The 19,109-nt window shown below is 45.3% G+C and overlaps 1 protein-coding gene across 4 annotated transcripts in view; it reads left to right on the top strand.

Annotated features, from left to right (window-relative positions):
- The window catches only part of TANC2 (tetratricopeptide repeat, ankyrin repeat and coiled-coil containing 2), a 278,047-nt gene that overhangs the window by 157,045 nt on the left and 101,893 nt on the right, over positions 1 to 19,109 (top strand). For all 4 annotated transcript variants that reach the window (XM_064524519.1, XM_064524517.1, XM_064524518.1 and 1 more), the window contains 2 exons: positions 1,658 to 1,768; positions 18,845 to 18,993. In XM_064524519.1, coding sequence (XP_064380589.1) covers positions 1,658 to 1,768; positions 18,845 to 18,993 — 260 coding nt within the window. The remainder of the gene's footprint in view (positions 1 to 1,657; positions 1,769 to 18,844; positions 18,994 to 19,109) is intronic.

Consider the following 19,109-nt stretch of genomic DNA (forward strand, 5'->3'; position numbering starts at 1 on the left):
ATCGATTTATGCGCGTGTGTGTTTGTTCTTTAACAACGTTAAGCATCAGGTTACAGCAGCCCGTCCCTATCACACATTCCCCTTGCTGCCGGGGCTCATGTTACACGGGGTGGTGGAGGAGCTGGAGGTGAATGTGCTTTAGGTATAGCTACGATTCATCTGATCTTTTCTTGGGTGTGATATAGTACAGTACCTTCTTTCCCATCAGATGGGGCCTCCTGGGTCAGATGGTTAGAGTAATTTCACGAGGGTTGTTGAGCACCTATTTCAGTAGAGAGGGTGGCATCTAACCGCTTGCATGCTTGCACCCTCATGGGGACTTCCTCTTGGAAATAACGTACCATAACCTTAATCCGGCTTCCCCCCCCTGCCCCCTTTTTTTAAAAAACGCCTGGGATCACTCCTGCATCAGCTCAGCCAGTAAGAGTAAGCTAGCTTGTCCTCTTTCTGGTTCCTCACCACCGAAACAGCTGGTCTTTCTCCAACCAAGGCACACCACGTTGGCCGCGTGCAGTCTCCCTAACAGCGAGAGATTTACTGCTGCCTCCGAGGTCCTAAGCTGACCTGCTGAGCTTTTATTGCAGGAGGTACCTGAGAGCCAACATCCCCGCCGTCCTTAGTTTCAGATCCCACATTTAATTTGCAGGACATGTATAAATAAAAATCATGTAAATCAAAGCTATTATGCTGAGAATCACCGCGGCACGGAACATGCTGACCCATGATACGGGATTTAGAGCGGCTTTTCAAATTAGCCTATCGCTTTACTGGGCATGGAGGTTCAACTTTGAAATGCAATACAATAATCTCTGCATGTACTAATGCGTTCCCTAGTTCTGTTTCTATGGTCTGACAAGAATATTTGTTTAAAAAAACCCCTTACTAATAAAAGTTTTATAAATTATTATTTTATTATAAACAAATGTTGCACAGAACCTGGAGTCTCTCAGAATTGCAGCTGCTCAAACATGCAGCAAAATCACTTTTCTCTAGCCCTGGTAGTCAATGCTGTTGTGTTACAACTAGAACTTTATCTTTCCCCTGCTTTGTAATTTAATTCTCTTGAATCTTTTCTGGGTTTGCAAGGATAAAAGCGAAGTGCTTGCTTTTTTCTTAGGCAGCATTAGTTTTAGTCTGATCATTTGTGTTAAATGCCAGATTTCTTTGGTCAGACATACAGAACGCATTCAATTTTGGAGCTGAAACTTTGCGTTCAAAGGCAACAATTACCGAACACAAAATTTATGTATTCCTTTTAGATATTTACAGTTAAGCGTCTCGAGCCGTAATGGGCTCCGTTTACCTACGACCTCAGCCTTTCCGCAGCTGCTGATGGCCTGTAGCTGCCAGGCCCATTTGCTGCTTATAAAAAAAAAATCTCTTCCATAAAGTGGGAAGGGAAAAAAAGGAAGTGTTTGAGTATCGAGAGCTGTGCCTCAATCCTTGCACACTTTAAGACTGTACAGTTGGTTGAAAGTTTTAACAAGAGCCATCTCCTTTGTAAAGAATGCAGATAACTTCTTTTTTTTCTCGGGTGGGGGGGACGGGTAACCTGATATGAGCCTGACAGTGTCGTTTAGTTAAGTGCTTCCATCTGTTGCCTGCTCTTTCCCTTACTCATGACCTCCCTTTCTCTCTCTCCCCTCCTTCTCCGTAGCCCCTTTGAGGAAAGCAAAGTTTGTTGAGAGCCCTCGAATCCCCGAATCGGAGCTCGGCTCCCCGACGCTCTCGGCAGCGCCGAAACTGGACGTCGATGCCTACAGCCCCGGTAAGCGCGCGTGCACTCGGAGGGGGGACGGCCGCGCTGCTCCGCGCGATCCCCGGGCGTGACTTTTTAAAGCTAGTTGGCTGGACCTTCCCCAGCCGCGTTTTATTGACTTGGAAGGCTAAGTAGCTGTTTCTAATTGATACCCGTTTATTTTTGTTGCTTACAATTTTATGCACCATCCAGAGTGACCTCGTGGCCGCTCTCCCCAAAGAATAGCTCAGAAGATGTAGAGAGTCGCTTTTAAGTAGATAAAAGCGATGCAATAAGCATCCTCTTTCAAATTTGATTTTAAATGATGGTCTTCAGAGATGCTGGAAGAAAAAAGCATTTCAGAAATATCGTTAAGTCAACTAATATGAAACAATATGATCTTGTATACCTGCAGCTAAGCTATATTATATATATATTTTTTTAATAGGCTGCAGTTTACGTATCCTGTAGTAATTGCTCTTAAAAGCACACATCTTGCTAGAGGCCTCTGGAGAGCACGGGCTGAAGCATAAATAGAAGTGGGTCGTGTCTCTCCCCGGCTTAACCCTCTGTTTGTCTGACTCCTCGGTCAGGCCGTCGCCTAAATACCTCCAAGCTCAGACAGCCCTCATGCAGATGTGTGAATGCCATTAAATCTTTATATAGCTGCATCTCGCCGCGAAGTCGCTATCGTTTCCCAGATTCTTCCGAACTCGGCGAAGTTGCCTGGCAACGCGGGGAAGGCTGGGAAGCCGTGCCGTGCCGGAGGTGTTACACTTGGAGCAGGCGGCGCCCGGTGCTCGCTTAAAGAAGCAGGAAGTGTTGCTTGAAATTTGGGCCAAATTCTGCCCTTTCCTCCCCTGGCTCTCACTTGTTTCTAAAGCGAAGGGACCCCCGCTCCGCACCGGCCTTTGGTGGAGTGAAAGGATGCCAAATGCTTTCAAATAGCATGTGAACACACAAAATCTTGCTCTTAAAACTAGCTATAGTTGAAACGGTCTTATCGATAAGTGATTCTCCAAAATCATGGTATCATTTATTTCCCTGGGTGGTGAGCTTAAAGAATAATCTCCGTTCCTCCAGTTGCACATTGTCCAAATTTTGAGTTGGCTTTCTGTAGCATATTGTGCTTGCAAGAGGGGGATGTCTTAGAAAAGGATGGTCCCTGTGCTTGGAGACACCTCCTTTGAGGCCGTGGTTGCCGTGAAAAGTGCTCACTCTTCTCCAGTGATCAGGAATTACAATTAAGACTTTGCAGCTTCTTCTCCTTTTTGCTATATAGCTGCTACTGTGGCATTTATGATTGTTATGGTGGTATTCAGCGAACTACAATTGGATGGTATATATGCCTTAAAAAGAATAAATTCCGCGTTGCCAGATCCTGCGCGTGCGTGCTGCGGGGACTGCATTTGCCGGGACATGCTGCATTTGCCACCGCTTTGGGACGGGGCAGCAGTGCTCCCGAAGGTCCCCAAAGCCCCGGCTGGAATTGCAGCATCACCGGTGTGATCTGCTCCTCTTGCTTTTGGAGCTCCTCTTGCTGATAGTGTTGTGATCTGGAAGGAGAAGTGGAGCTTCCTAATGCCCTGAAGTATCATTTTTTTTTAAAAAAAGTGAAATATCACTAGGAGAAGAGCAAAGGCGGGCGGTATGGATTGCAGGAGGTTTGGCGAAGGTCTGCGTGTCAGGGAAGCTGCTGGGGAGCCTCAGTCCCTGCTGTATCCGCGCACGTTTGGGGTCCGGGAACTTGTCTAGCAGGAAAGCCTGGGTTTGTCGGTGGCTGGGGAATGCCGCTTCCAGCCAGCCGGGGCGGATCTGTGCTGGCTGCAGCTGGGCTTGCTGGTTGCACAGCATTAGAGGAGCCTGGTGGGGAGGGATTTGTGAAGGAAATTGATTTATTTTATTTTATTTTGGAAGCTGAAGCTGTTCAGAAAGAGAAGAAAGTTTGCGATGCAGGTTCCTTGTTGCAGTGCCCCGGTCCCTCCCGCCTTCCCCATGCCCAGAGCTGCAGGGAGGCACTTCCACGCGAGCGGTACCCTGGGGCTCCTTAATTTGTTCTTGTGTGATAGAGATGCCTTATGCTTTATCCATCCGGATTCCTCGTTCTCGCTGTGAAAATGGGAGTAATGTGAGGGCTGGAGGTTTTGCTGGGGTGGGAGGCTGGGAGGTCAGGAGGTGAGACCCTGGGAGGGAGGAGGAGGCGGCTGGGGAAGGATCCTGGAGTAGAGAAGAAAGGAAAGGACGAGAACCTGGACAATTTAGGAAGGATAAAGGACGTAGGGTCCCGAGTATAGCATCCGGCTCCGGGTGGGAAGCCGGGGAAGAGCGGCTGGTCCTGTTCTGGGCTGCAGCCTCCGGGCAGTGCCAGCAACCACGATGCTTTCCAAGGCATTGCAGCGCCTTTCCTCGATGTTCGACTTATTTTAGCCCTCTTCCAAAACGTGTGTCCCCTGTGAAGGCTATTAATACGCAAAGCCTTAAATCCAGAGCATCTCTGGGAGCAAAGCTGGACGCACAATGATAAAGATTGAAAGAAAAAGAAAAATAAGACGGAAGATACGCTACAGCCTGGCGAGCGAGTGGAGGTGGAGCGGTTTGTAAAGCGCTCGCTGACAAGTAATGTAATTAACTGTACACTTAAAGGCAGTTTAAAACACTAAAGAGCAACGAGGGAGGAACATTATCTAGTCTGCATATAGAAATGATTATTTCCATTGGAGATGCCTCGAGGTGAAATTTTGCTCACTGCGAAAATGTTTATTTTAAGGCTTCAGGCAAATTTCCGCACGTTCTGGGAGGTGGTTTCCTGAGCAACCGTTGTTCCCACTTTGGCCTGTCTTGCTCGTACGGGGGATTATTTCTTTCGACATGTTGCAGGATGAATCAGTGTACAAGATGATACGTTCTCCATCTTTTTAACTTGAAGAAGGAAAAAGCGTACGAAAGTGGCTAGTATCTTTTGAAGGCAGCTGGAGCAGGAAGGACATAGCAAAGATATAAGCTGGTTATTTAAAAAAAAAAAATTAGGAGCTATAGTCTTCCTTGTGCCAAAGAAAGCAATTAAATTCTTCGAGGTGAATTTAATCTATTTTGAGTAAAAGCAGCGAATGGCCCACATTTTAGTCGTGGCACTGTTTGTGGAGTGAAGGGTGTCCTGGTCGCTGTGTTCTGCTGAGTTGTTCGTCACGAGGGCGTTTTTCTTTAAATTGCTTTTCCTGTTGAACATGGCATCTAAAACATGCCCAGGTTTTTACTTATAAACGCTCAGGAAATCTATTGGAAAGAGCCTGAGATGGATGGTGCTTTCAGGTAATTGCCTTTTGCATTAGATCAGTGTGGGCAGTCGTGTTTTCTGTGATTTATGGCCTTGCCATTAGCTTTCAAAGGCCAAGTATGTTATAACATTATCTTTTAATTTGATTAAACTCTTCTTCAGAAATTTTGGGACACAAATCTTCCATGTCTGGTCAGTGGATGTTTGCTCATTCTCCATTAAGCTGCTGGGCATCTGTTTTGATTCATAATTGAGTTAAATAACACAGTGGTCCCGGGAGCAGTGAAAGGTAATTTACCCTCGCGGCTTTGTTCATCCCGTTGCTCTGTCTCCTCTCGCTTTGCTTCGAGAAGCATCGAGGTTGGCGTTTGCTTGCTTCTGCTCCTGTCTTTCCGTTGTGCAAAATCAGTGATTCTCGTTTTACGCAAACCACGTGCTGTTCTTAAATAAACACAAGTTTCTCAAGTGATGGAAGAAGCCCTTTAACAAGTAGTATAATGCACATGCAATGTATGAAAGGGGTTCACGCACTCAGTTTTCATGGTGAAAATAAAGGCAGTAGGCCAAAAAATAACCCCCAAGCGAAACCCAGGCAGCATTGTGTCTTGTCCGAACCCCTGTCTCATTAGGCAGTGATGAATTGGGAGGAAGGCAAGAGAATCATCAAGCAAGCTGAGGCCTGACAGATAGTTTTACTGGTGAATCTTCCGCTTGTTCTGTTGTTACCGAAGGCGCTGACCTGCAGGGAATGGGAAATCATCGGGGTCCAGCCCAGCCGCAGAGGAGAGTCCTGGCAAATCGGTCGGTTGGTTGCTATGGAGCCCATTGACTTTTCTCATGCTCCTCTTCGCTGCCCGGTGCTGTTTGCTGCTGTAGTCTTTAGAGGTGGAAACAGCTTTGTAATGAATTCCAGGACTGAGAGTCTAAAACAAAAAGCTAAAGAACTAAAAAAAAAAAAAAAAAAAACCAACAAACAAAAAACAAACAAACAAACAAAAAACCCAAAACCACCACCAACAAAAACCCTAAAAAGCCCCCCAAAACTAAAAGTGTAAGAACTAGTCTGAAGTTCTGCTACATTTAAAGGTAGTAGAAATACTTAAAGCATTTCTAGCATTTCATACGTGTTTCTCTGGGATTAGCCATTATACATATATTGGGTTTGCCATTATATATAGATAATAGGCTTTGCTGCACCTTGAAAGTTGCAGCTTCGAGAAATGGAGGTGGCTTAACAAGTCAGGCTTTATTGAACTTCGGGTCAAACGGGAGAGGTTCAAGAAGAAAACTGGCAATAAGCTGAATCCCATATACTATTGCCATATGTTTTAATTATTAAATGAATTCAGGCAACGTGGTATTCTTGAAGTCTCCTGATATCTACTAGCAATCAACCTCCCCTTACAGCCTGGGTTTTGGCTTCATCTATCTACGGCTGGACAGTTCTTCATGTAAACAGATTTTGGATCACTTAGAGGCTTTTTTCTTTCCTTCTTTTTTTTTTTTGAAATGTTGTAGCTGCTGCCAAAGCACATTAACTAGAAGGCCCTTGAAGTGTGCTTCACACAGCAGATATTTTAGCTACAGACTTTTCTGCAACTTCGCACCTTTTGCTGCCATTCTTGATGGATCTTGGAGAGCATAACAGGTTGTTCTGCCCTGTCCAACAGGAGTGCTTGCTCTCAGCCTCTCTATTGGGAAACAGTAACTTTTTTGTGCTGGTATTTTGTCTTATTGAATATTTATAGCTTTCTGTCTTGCCAGTAAGTAAATATGTGCAGAAGCAAACCAGCCCTGTTGATTTGGAAACTCTCGGTGGTGGGCCTGTCTCTTTTCCAGGTCTTAGCCACAAGGATCAGTGTAAAGCCTCCTTTTTTTCCCATCCAAGCACATGTGACTGGGCACATCAGACTTTTCCTTGTATGCGTGGAGCATGGGAGACCTTCCACGTGCTGTGTACTTCTTTTCATTACCGATGAACAGAATCGAAGAAGGCCAGAATTCCCGTTAGAGTGGCTCCCTGCAGAGGAGTTTCCTTTGCTAGGATATTCGTTTTTAAAGCAAGGGCAGTCTGCTCCAGCACTCCCAAATATCACAGCTCTGGCAGTACGGCTACAAAAGCACGACGGCCTTTGAAGCAAGGTGCTTTTGAGTTGTTCCTGTTCCATCAGGAAGCTGGTGTGTAGGGCTCGTCTTCCTTGCCGGTGCGGATCACCTTCAGTTTGCTCCCAGGTTGTATTCCCAGGACCATCCACGCGGCTTAGCTGTTTCGGGGAGCAAAACAACCTGATCTCTCTGCAAGCAAAATTCAGGGGCAGTTCAGTGCTTAGGTAAATTTGGAGACTGCTCCACTGGGCACTATGGATAAACTATTGCAGGTCTTGCACCCTCTGCTCGACTCAGACCTCCAATGCTATCCCACCAGTCCTTGCACTTTCAAATACCCTGTTATCCCTTCATGGGCGGGTGCCTGCATTTTGCTCCATCCTAAACTTCTTTGTTGGCCTACAAGTATGCATTTGTAAAACCAGACTGCCTGTTATGTGGGACAAATGGGACAAAGGCATGAATGGTAATGAAAGATAAGTTGCTATATCTTTCACCAGGGTCATTAGACCTTCTGATCAAAGAGAACTTGCTCAGAATTTCAGTCTGAAGCGACTTCAGCTCTGGCTCAGATAACAGGACATTGTTTTAGCTCTAACCTAACATATTTTGTAAAGAATATCCTGCCTCAAACCAAGGACTCATTCGTCTTGAAAAGTTGCTGTTGCGAATGAGAAAGTGTTTTCATCATTAGGTAACAGGTAACAAATCCATCTCCATGCTTGCCTTGAGTTTAATTTGTTTTGGAGTATTTATTATGGTTGGTCCTCAAAGGCATCTGTTGTCCCTCTTATCCTACTGAAATCTTCAGCCATTCCTATGGATTCTTAGTTTGGGATCTCATTTTATTGCGGACCTAACTGGTAGATACACCTCTTGAACTTTTAGCAGCGTGCTGTTCACTTGTTGATAAAATCACAGTTGTTTGTTAATGTCTTCACAGAGCGTCACAGGAGCAACTGGTCTACGTTCTCGTAATTTTTATAATTGCAAATGAAAGTAAATTCTATGCAAGACTAAATCACTGTTTCCCTGATTTTCTTTCGTGGGCATAATCTGCATAGGGAAAAAAGACACTTCAATACTTTCAGTTTTAAGAAGGTATTACAGGCCAAATTAGATTTAGGAAGTCATCTCAGCTTTTGGTAGTCTCCCGGTAATTCTGTTTCCACTCAACATCTGTCAAACTGAATTAAACGTGCTTTGACACATGTTCTGTATTAGCTACAGTGGCAGCGTCTGGAGGTCTTGGGGCAATGGCAGCATTGACCTGTCTTTATAACACTTCTGTCCTCGTTATCCTCAGGGCTCCTGCTTGGAATTCGGCTGATGTCTTTATACAGACCGGATCTTTCATCTTAGTTTCTTGAGCTAATGATCTCTTTAGGAGGTTTTCAGGCTGTATTTAGCTTGAAGATAGCCTTCACCTTACCTTTCTGCCTGTCATAAGTGGAAATATCGGGATACTAAGCGAGGTAAAAAGAAAGGAAATAATGGTAGCTGTGGTTCTTAGTCATGGCTTTGTCTATTTGTCACTGCTTTTTTCCTTCTGGCTCAGATACTTGCTCCCAGATACTTTACAGTCTAGAGGAAGCGGACAAAACGTTTTTTTTCTCCCTGTGAATGTCTTCAGACAATATTATTTTGTTTCGCGTTTTTATGAAGCAAAAAGTCACTATTTGGCTCTAGAGAAAGTAGGAGGGGTGGATGCATCTGTGGAAAACTGCTCAGTCAGTTCTTTTATAAGCTTGGTTCCCAGGCCTTAATGCTTACACGAGTCCAACAGGTGCATTTTTCTTTCCTACCCAAAAAGTATTTGGACTTCAGTGATGCTATGGAGAGCTGCTCGTGAGTGAAAGTATGCAGTGCTCTCAAAGCCGCACAATTACTTCTGCTCCCCTACCAGTTGCCGTGACTTCATACCGTTCTCCAGGACAGCAGAACAAGTATCCTTTATTCCTTTCCAGTGTGAGTGTTGGTCCCCTTGGTGTAATTGCTTTTGATCCTGGGTGTTCTTCGCTTTCTATCTGTGCTTTTCTCTTGGTCAGCACAGCTGCACTTTCGCAGGGAAGAAAGGAAAACGATTTGCTCAACCTTCAGCGCCGCAGCCTGCAGGTAGCTTGTCTGCTTTATCCAGCAGAGCTTCGACATTTGATGTCACTAATCATTTGGCTCCTGCTTGTTTGAAAAATAATTACTCTGAAAGCAAACGTGGAAATTTTGGCCTGCTGCCAGTTTGAAAGTACTGTTTACTTGTAGCCTTGTTGGAAAACATTGATTATACCACCATGTCTTCAGATTCCTCCAGTAGGTCTGTAATTTATTGCAGGGTCCAGCTTCCAAATCGTTCTCTTTAGTCTGAAACTGGATCAGCCTTGCTCCCAGACTCCTCGACTGTCTTCTGTTTTCTCTCAGTCTCCTCCCTGCTGTCTCTTCTGTATGTTCCCGCAGGGAGTCCCTGTCACTCGAGGGAGCGTTTCCCACTGCACTTGGTAGCATCTGGAGCAGTTCTCTAGTGCTGCTCTACATTATTAACTCCCATCACATTCACTCTGGAGACGTCTATCATGTACCTTGTTGTAACCAGGCTCCCTGCTGCAGGCTCTTCTCTTCTTGGCATCTCTCTTGTTTTGCTGACAAGAGGAGATGTGACGATGTGCGAGGTTACCTGCATGGCCATCACTTGTGTGTTCCTCTATTTGAGAACCTCAGTGTGGTTGTGCTGCCTCCCAAATCATACCGGTAAAATTGCAGATTGTGTGCCATATAAGTTACTTACTGTGAGTGTGATGTGGCTGAACTGATTTTATTTGAGTGGTCTAAGATTTTCATTAACATGATTTGCACTTTAGATGAAGCTAAAGTATTAAATGGTCTCAGCTTCACGGACAGCAGGGTCTTTCATCATCATTGATGGGATGGCAGTTAGCAGCAGCCCCAGATGTCGGTTCTGTTGGAAAATAATACCAAAAAGCCGGGAAATTGTCTGTTGCAGTGGTGGTTGGTATTAAAACTGGCTGGAATGGTTTTACAAAAGTCTGCTCGAGTACTGGGAGCAGCCGAGCTGCTGCATCTTAGCCCATTCCTGGATTAAGGTAGGACGTTTCAGCTTGTAGTTGTAGCACATGAAGAGCGTGCCCAGTCCTGTTGCTTGTGATAGCATGGACATACTGTGCCTCAATTTTGCAGGATTGTTTTTATATATGAATTAATTTCTTGCATAGATTTAAGCAGATCAGCGTTTGTTAGTGTGATATAGTCCTCTGGATGACGACTGGCATCTTGCGTGTCATCATCCTTTGGTGGGAGCCCGAGTGTATCGGCTTTGCGTGTTAAAGCGTAATGAATACAAAACTATGCGACTGGCCCATTTTAACAACCTGCAGATACATTTTATAATTATGCTAATCTGAGTAGTTATTAATGTAATTCAGAATCATCCAATAACGGTTTTATGCTCGATATTCTGGTAAGTGGTGCCAGCAGGTATTGTATCCATGCAGTAGTTTTTATATTCAGACAGTCCTTTTGCAAGCTTAGTTAGGTTTTTAATGGCAGCAGGTTTTTGAGAATGTTGTCTGTGGTATAAATGCTAAGGTAGCAACTTAGTCTGATTTACTTTTCATAAAATTTATTCTGAAAATGTGCTGATATATCCGATGCAGTGAAGCCAAAGGGCTTTATAATGTCGTTGCCTCATCTTACTCTGCAGTAAAACCACGGCCTCCCATTTTACACTGCTTATGCAGCTACAGCCAAGAGTCCTGCTTTGCCTTACTGAAGTTACGTCTCGTTATACGTGAGCTGAGTTTGGAGCTGGTGTGCTGGGCAAAGCGGAGAAGAAAGGGTATCTGTGAAATCCTCTTCTGCAGTTATTTTTTTCTCCTCAAAAAGCTCAAGTGCGGAAATTCTGGCCGATGCCGTGTGGGGTGTGATAGAAAGGGCCGTCCGTAGCCTCTGCCACTGCGTGCACGACCTTTGGTCTTTGCAAAGGAAAGCGTAAATTGGTTTTTAGGCAGTATAATTGGTTTTATATTATGTAATAGCTTTATGCAACAGCTTGAACTGGAGGCAGAACCGATTGCCCTGGATTTCTGAGAGTCTCCTGCGCCTGCAGGTGAGGGAGGCTTCGAGCGGGGCCGGCCAACGCAGCGGCGGAGGCGGCTTTGAGCGGGCGGCCTGTCCGCCCAGACCACGTTGTCCCCTTCTGCAGGCACCTTCTCCCCGGAGGGCTGCAGTCTGCAAAGCTCCAGCTGGGAGCTGCCCCAAAAATGTTGGGAGGAGAGCAGCTTTCCAAGCTTCTGTTAAAGCTCTGCTGCCGTCCAGCCGACTGTGTGTGTGTCATTAATTTATTTATATTTATATTTTATCATAAAAGTGAAACTTCTTACTGAAGCTGCCTGATTGCTGAGGTCAATCGGGTGATGCTTCTCTTCTTCTTCCTAGCTCTTAACAGTAGTCGTGCAAAACATGCATGTTTGCAAGATTTATATCAGATTTATGGTGTGAAAAATGGTAAGAGGGAAAGAGAGAGGGTTTGCAAACAATTGCTGAAATTCAGAAAATCATTTGGGTGGATTATGAGACCTGCCTAATATAGCACAATAAAGATCCAAAATGCTGTTTAAATGTGTTGCTCAGATTTTAGCAAACATTATGTTTGAAGGGAGGGTTTGTTCTTTGTTTTTGATTGCGAGTCTTATACTTTGCATCAAGATATCCTTGGACCTGTCTAGAATAAAAGTTCAGTTCAAAGAGCTATAAAATAAATACCACCAAGCAACTGTACTTAATAGTCAAGGCCTTTCACCAGCCCGTGTTTGATAATGGTTGAGAAATGCGCAGAGATGGGAGAACTGACCCGTGTTTATGGTCAGTGTGATGTTTTGAAAGTAATATGCCAAAACTGTAAAGTAAGAAATAATTATATCGGGGCGGACTTACTGTCTCCGTCGCTTTGTCCTTGATATTTTAAAGAGCTCAGGAACCTTTTCAGGGATCTAAATATAATCCTGCTTTTAGAAAATGTTCAGCATACCCAGGCTCACATTTATGAGAATTACAGCCTTTTTTCGTTTATTTATGTACAGCGAGCAGTGCATTGGGCGTCCTCTCATTTCCCCCATTCCCTTTGCTTTGGTACCTAAATGAGAGCTGAAATCCAGGAAAAATCAGCTCCAAATGGGAATTTGAAGAGGTTTTTAGATCTAGAACATATAATGCCCGCAATCAGATTTTCTGTTTGCACCGGAATTACTTTTACCTCCTATCTCTGCTCGCTGTGGCCAGCATTAGAAGCATTAAAAGCCTCTCTGACCATCCAGCTGAAGGCACACTGAAGGCCGCGGTGAGCAAAGGCAGCGGCCGGACGGGCTGCGAAGCAGGATTTGTGCATGGGGCCGAGGAGAATTGCTTCTGCTTGAGTTTCTTCGAGCATCGGCCTGTGGAGCTCGTGCGAGAGCCCGATTTGAGGCTTAGGAACGAAAAGCGAGGAAGGCAACCCGTTATGGAGACGGTTGGAGAAAGCGCTTTGGTATCAGTGAACGAGGAGAGTAGACTTCACTTGCTGCGGGTCTCTCCTAGGACATCTTGGTGGGACGGTTTTCCATTGCTGGCACAGAAATACTAAGAAAGCAAAGAGCAGCAATGCAGCCTCGTGCATTGAAGCGATGCGCCTGAAGTCCCCTTAGTTGGTTAAAATTTCTAAATGCTCTTCTGGACATAAGACTAATAAAAACCTTTCCATTAATTCTGAGATTACCGAGATCTGCAGAAATGGAGGAGGGTGTTTTCCAGTCCGGCTCAGATGTGTGCAGGGTAATGTAAAGCGGATGTACATAGTAATAGGATAGATTTAGGTCGCAAGAAGAGAGAGGAAGGTCTTTAGACAAAATTACAGTTATGTAATCAAAGATCAAAATCATAAGCGGCATGCTTTTATTTCTGGCCTTGTGCAGGTGCTCTTTGTTATACAACTATTGCGTTTTTTTGCTTTGATAAGTCAAGAATTTTCAGTTTTAAGACAAACCAGTTTCACAGTCAGGCAAGTTCTGTGACGGGAGGCACTAAATGCACCGTTACCTGAGTCACCGAGATGGATGCTCATCATAAGAGATGTCAGATGTAATTCAAATTATCTGGGGAGCCCGTTTTTGGAAGCAGGAATATATTCGGTCAAAAGAAACGGACATTCTCTGGCGTAAAGATGTGTTGTTACCTTTTTGCTGGGGGGAAAATTATCATATTTTAAAGTGATAACATTCAAAACCATTGCGTAATTTGAATGCTTTCCTGAAAAGAGTCAGGAATACGCGGGCCGTAGGCAAGACCTCATCCGTGAGAGCTGAAACGCTTCTGAAGGGGCTGGACCGGGCGGCCGCCGGGCTGCACCGCAGAGCACTCCTGAAGCCTTTAAAATGGGTTGAACCGTGGAAGGGGAAGGAGGATTAGAGGCATTAAATTGCTTGATTAGTGCAGGTTATTACGCTTTTAATTTGCGTTTTTGCAGTTGAGCAAGTGTTTCTGTCCATCTGATCCTCTTGTGGATCTATTCCAGTATAATTCAATCCAAAAGATTTTTTTATTTTTATTTATTTATTTATTAATCATTGTATGCTCCTTATGGGCTTGAGATGATGAGAGTTGCATTTCATATTTTTGTTTCTGTGTTTCTTGTATTTTGCCATCCGGTCTCTGAGCTTTTAAGTTACGTTTACGTTGGGTTTTCAAGCTTTTCTCCGGTTGCCCCGAAGAGCGGGCTTTTCTTAGCAGTGCAGCAGGGAGGATTTGGTGCACGCGTATAGAAAAGTGGCTGGTGCTGGGTTCGGCTTTTTTGCTTTCCCATGGCTTTAGCGCTAGGAATGGGAAGTTACTGCCATGCTGACTCTCTTTTATTCGCTTCTGCTTTTGCCTCTCTCTGTGCATTCAGCAGGGTTCAGACTGCAGAGCTCTGATTTATGGTTTTCAGCGTGCTTCGAACCCGGCAGATACAATGCCGGATAGCCTGAGCACGCGTAGCGCTTTAATCTGAAAGGACAACGTGTTTCACATGTGCCTAAAAGCTGTTATTTATTTGTGTCATAAAGTGCTGCACAGTTACCTGTCTCTTCTGAAGAATAAGGATTAGCAGAAAGAAATATCCATTAGTGCTGCTTTCCTGGTACCCTGGCAAAAACTGGATTGTGTATTTCATAGGCTTCTCTGAATATTCTTACTTTCAGTTTTTGAAGATGTATTTATGGAAAGCTCGCGACAAAAGAATCTGAATGTCCCATTTCCAAGTCCATTTGTTCTTGCAGTGCAAAGTAAGGCCGTTTACTTGCATTTTTATTACCAAAAACCTCCTTTGGCTGCTCTCCTTTTCAGCAGACTACATCTTTTGAGACACCAATCTTTCTTGGAGCTGAGAGCGTTCATGGATTTTTTATTTATGCCATTAGACATAAGCACTTCTCTGCAATCTATTTGTTCTCTTCTGGCGATAGCTGCGATTAAAGTCCTTGGACTAGTGCAAACACCTAGTAAATCTCTCTCTGTTTTGACTCAGGCTTCAGTACCCGACATGCTCTCCAAGTTCGGAGCACTTCTGTTTTGAAATTAAAGACCACAAATTCCAAGTGGGTAAAAGTTGGTCTGTGAAATCCATTGCTGCGAAGGGAAATAAGTTTTAGGCAGATTTTGAGAAGGCTTTTATCTTACAGGGATTAGGAAAGGCAAGAGTAAGTGCCAGGACAACGTAATCAGAAATAATTTCTTTTCCGACTAAAGCTGAACGGAGCTGAGCTGCTTCGGTTAGTGCTATGCTGGGGTGTCACGTCGGTGCCACGCGGGTCCGTTGGTGCTACATTGGGGTGTCACGTCAGTGCCATGTGCCCGTAATCCCGAAGCACATTCGGGGAGTTGGATCTGGTATCAACGCCACGGCTATTGCATTGCAACCAGATGCACGTTTAAAAGCCTCTTACTTTAAAGCAAGCAATACATAAATGACTGAACCAGCCAACTGAAGATGTCAGCTGCCAAAAAATCACAAGTTACCTGCCCTCATGGCCTCGGCGTCCCTAGACCTATAGGTATTTCAAGCTGTAAGAGTACGAGAACAGCCTGGAGCGTCAGCGTGCCAATTCCCACAGTACCCAAAAAGCCTGCTTTCCCACCTATTGCTCTGTGTGTGTATTTTATATGCATATACACATATATGCACTATACAAAGTATACATATTGTGTATATATATTTTTAAGTTTTTTATATATATATATATACATGCACACATATATATTTTCTATTGGAACAGGGATAGAAAGTCAGCGGTCTCTAGAACCTCATTAAACTCTTACGCATCTGTCCTGAGTCAGGGTGTTCAGTTTTCTTCTTGTCCACGGCTTCTGGCACTGAGCATTTTGGTAGGACTTAGTATCACCTCATGCCTCCGCAGCAGCCTGTGTGTTGGTGCGGCACAATGCGGCAGCTTCCCGCCGTGAACCGCGGTGGGATGGCTCGAAGCCGTGGTTTGATTGCCTCTGGCAGGCTTGCGTGCCTGCAGCTGAGCCGTTGGCTACCGCTTGTTGATAGAAAGGTTGTTACTTATTTGAGTTGACCCTCTGATCTGGTTTTGAGCTGCTGTAATCCGTCACGTTAGAAAACCTAAAACTTGAGAATTTCATGGGCCGCTCAGGGAGCCGGGAAGTTTGGCTGCAGCATTGAGTGGCCAGGACGCAGGAGAGGGAGGATGAAACAGTTACACCCTTCCTTTGAACTTAGACAGTATTAGGCCTTGCTGTCAGCTCCAAAAGGCAAGTTACAGCTTCTTGTCGTAATACCCATTCACAGGCACCTGGGAGCCACAACGCCTCGGCTTTGCCACTCGATTAAATGCCTGCGCTTATTTTTGTAAAGACCTAAAGCCAAAAGACGGAATAATCCAGTGCAGCAGTGCTTTGCTGGAGCTCAGAGCTGTCAGTGCTTCGAAGGCCGCATTATGGTGACCTCCGTGATGGCTCTGCCCAGCAGTGATGCTCGCGGCGTTAGTGGTGCGATCAAAGCCGACGCTTTCTGCTCTCTATGTAAACGTGCACGTTCTCATGCTGCGACTGAGGATAAGCTCACGCTGTTATTTGTTTTAGAGTTAGAAGGCGGCTTTGTGCTGCTGGGAGATATTTAAGGATAGCGTGAAGCTGGGGAGCGCCTGGTTAAACCTAGTCCCCGAGGAGCGAGCTGGTCTGTTTGCTCGGAGAGCGGATGAAACCAGCTGCTCTGCCGTAACGTAGCCTGGGCTTGCTACGTGAATGACTACCGCATCTCCTGCATGCTCCAGGCAGGCTCTGCAGGGCCCCTCTCCCAGGAGCACGGGGCCTGGTGGGTGCCGAGCACACCTCCGTGCCCGTAGCCAACCTCCCCGGCGCGATTCCAGCAGCAGATCTTTTGCTTTATGAGGTTCCTCATGGTTTCAGTTGGGGAACGTGTCCCGGTGGCTTTGCCCCACGCGGCGTGGCAGCGGTGGTTTGCAGGGATGGTTGTACCGTCGGCTGCTTTCTGGTGTTGCACAAGTGTGAGGTACTGGACGGTGGGAGATGAGAAGTGGCACCAAACTCAACCCACCCGAATGCTCGCCGTGCCCTAAGTTTCTGACCTTGGCTGTCAGATCACCACTGATTCGCAGAAGATGCCATGTGATTTTTCTGTTGGTGATGGGCAAGAGGAAGATGCTTTGCAGACGAGAGAGCATTCTTTTTCACAAAGCGTCGAAGTGCAGACAGGACACGTGTCAAGAAAACTGTGTCCCTTTTGTCAAGTGTCGGTTTTATTTTGCCTCACGGTAGGGTTGGGGGTGAGGGTGTCCAGCACAGAGAAAGATTTAGCTCTTTCGTTCTGCCGCGAGATATGTAGTTCTGCATGCTCTGAGTATTATTAACATCATATGTTCTGAAGCCAGAATGTGGAGTCCATAATAAACATTGAATAATTAGGAGCTGAGCGCTCGTATCTAGGATAGAGTCCAAAAAAATCCAAAAAGACAAAAATAACCTTGGAAATATAAGTGTCTATAATTTTGATTTTACCCAAATATCTCTCTTCTGGATTTGACTCCTGGAGACAGTAAATGCCCAGAGATTGAATGCGGGTGGTCGGCCGTTCAGCAAATTGGCCCATCCATCTAAATTGGTCTCCATCTTAAATCTGTCCTGTTCACGTCACTGCTGTATAAAGCAGTACAATAGGGATTCAATAACTTAGGAGACGGCTTCTGTTATTGTACTATATAATCCGTTTTCATACCGGTGAAGTCAACATTTAAGGGCTGTTGCAGACGCGGACGTCCCAAAGCTGATGGTGGTGATGGACGTGGCCTTGGTCGCGTGCGAGATGCTGCAGGGTTTCCAATTTGCAGTCGTGCAAGTGAGACGCTGCAAAACTGCCCCAAGGTTTTGCCAGAAGTATGTTGTGAGTCTAAACGGGAACTTCTAGGTGCAGTAAGCTTAGCGTTGCTGAGGTTTGTGCATCTCCCAGATCTTGGGATTCGTGGCTTCCAGTTACAGTTATCAAACAGCATTATTTAAAATAACGTCTCTTCACTGTAGCTTCAGGCTGAGCGCTGGAGCACCCCCAAGCCAGGATGGAGCTGGGAGGTGGAGATGGGCTCTCTTCCAGATTGTGCGTTATCAGATGAATAATTAACTGTAGTCTGATTGCAAATCCTAATTAGTTTCTTACAACTGCCCAAACCTCGGGATTGCTTCAGCGTAACGTGGCTAGAGCTGACCTTCAGGCTTTAATGTCGCCGTCGATGTGAACGGGGAGGATCCCGACTTTCAGAGCGCAAGTTACGTTTGCAGCACTGCAAGTCAGAAAGCATCCAGAAACAGTTGTTTTGAAACTAGAAAGATAAGGAACTGCCAAAAACATGCCTTTTCCACGTGTGAATTGCTATCGGGAAGCTTGTGCGCACGGCTGTTCCTACGAATGGCACAAACATCTTAGGATACGTTTTCTGGGTGATGGTTGGTGGGTTTTTTGTTTCTTTTTGTGTTTTGGGTTTTTTTCACCAATTTCATAGACTTGGTGTGGAATTGGTAGACGGATTTTGCTTTATCATAGCCCGTAATGTGATTTCACAAGGAAATATGGTCTCTGGAGGATGGTGCTTTGTAGCTAGCCTTGAGCGTGTCAGAAACGGCAAACCCTAATGGAAGATGTACCTATTTTTCTATCCTGTTCTTTGCTTTTGAGGAATGACAAGGAGGGACCTGCTGCCATAGATGTTGTTTAGCGCTTTGATCACAGGAGAACAAAATGGCACACGTAGCCCTGGATTTTCTGCGAGAAACGTGGAGACAGCAGCTATAGGAGAGAAAAGAGGGAGCAGTTTGGCTTCTCAATTGCTATTCCTGGGAAATCTCCTTTCCAGATTGGCTCTAGAGCTTTGTCATTAATTTTACAGGGGAAAAGATGACTGTTTGCCTCAGTGAGAGGTGTAGAGGATACAACCAGCAGCGGGAGAAGAAGTAACAGCCAGCGTTAGACACATGCATTGACAACCTGAGCAATGCATAACCCAGAATTAATTAATGACCAGCAAATGATGTTAAGATGGGCTTGAATAATATGAATAACCAGAAAACGCTGACACTAAAGTTACAGCATGTGTTTTGTTGGTAAAAATATTGGGTGAGCGATGGCAAAGTTGAACAATTCCTATCAAAATGTCTTTGTTTTTCTTCCCATGTAGGTGATACTGAGCAGGAGCTGGGACCCCCTCCATCCGTCGATGAGGCAGCGAATACACTCATGACTCGCCTGGGCTTCCTCCTGGGAGAGAAAGTCACGGAGGTACAGCCAGGGCCCCAGTACAGCATGGAGGTGCAGGACGAGAACCAGGTAGGCAATCTTCTCCATCCCTTCCCTGGTTTTGCCGCAGCAACTCTATCGGTTGTGATTAAAATGCAGCATGTGGGATAGGGGTTATTTTCTAATTATATGGCAGCCAAGTGTCT

Source organism: Dromaius novaehollandiae, chromosome 22 (assembly GCF_036370855.1).
Source record: "Dromaius novaehollandiae isolate bDroNov1 chromosome 22, bDroNov1.hap1, whole genome shotgun sequence".
Classification (NCBI taxonomy): Eukaryota; Metazoa; Chordata; class Aves; order Casuariiformes; family Dromaiidae; genus Dromaius; species Dromaius novaehollandiae.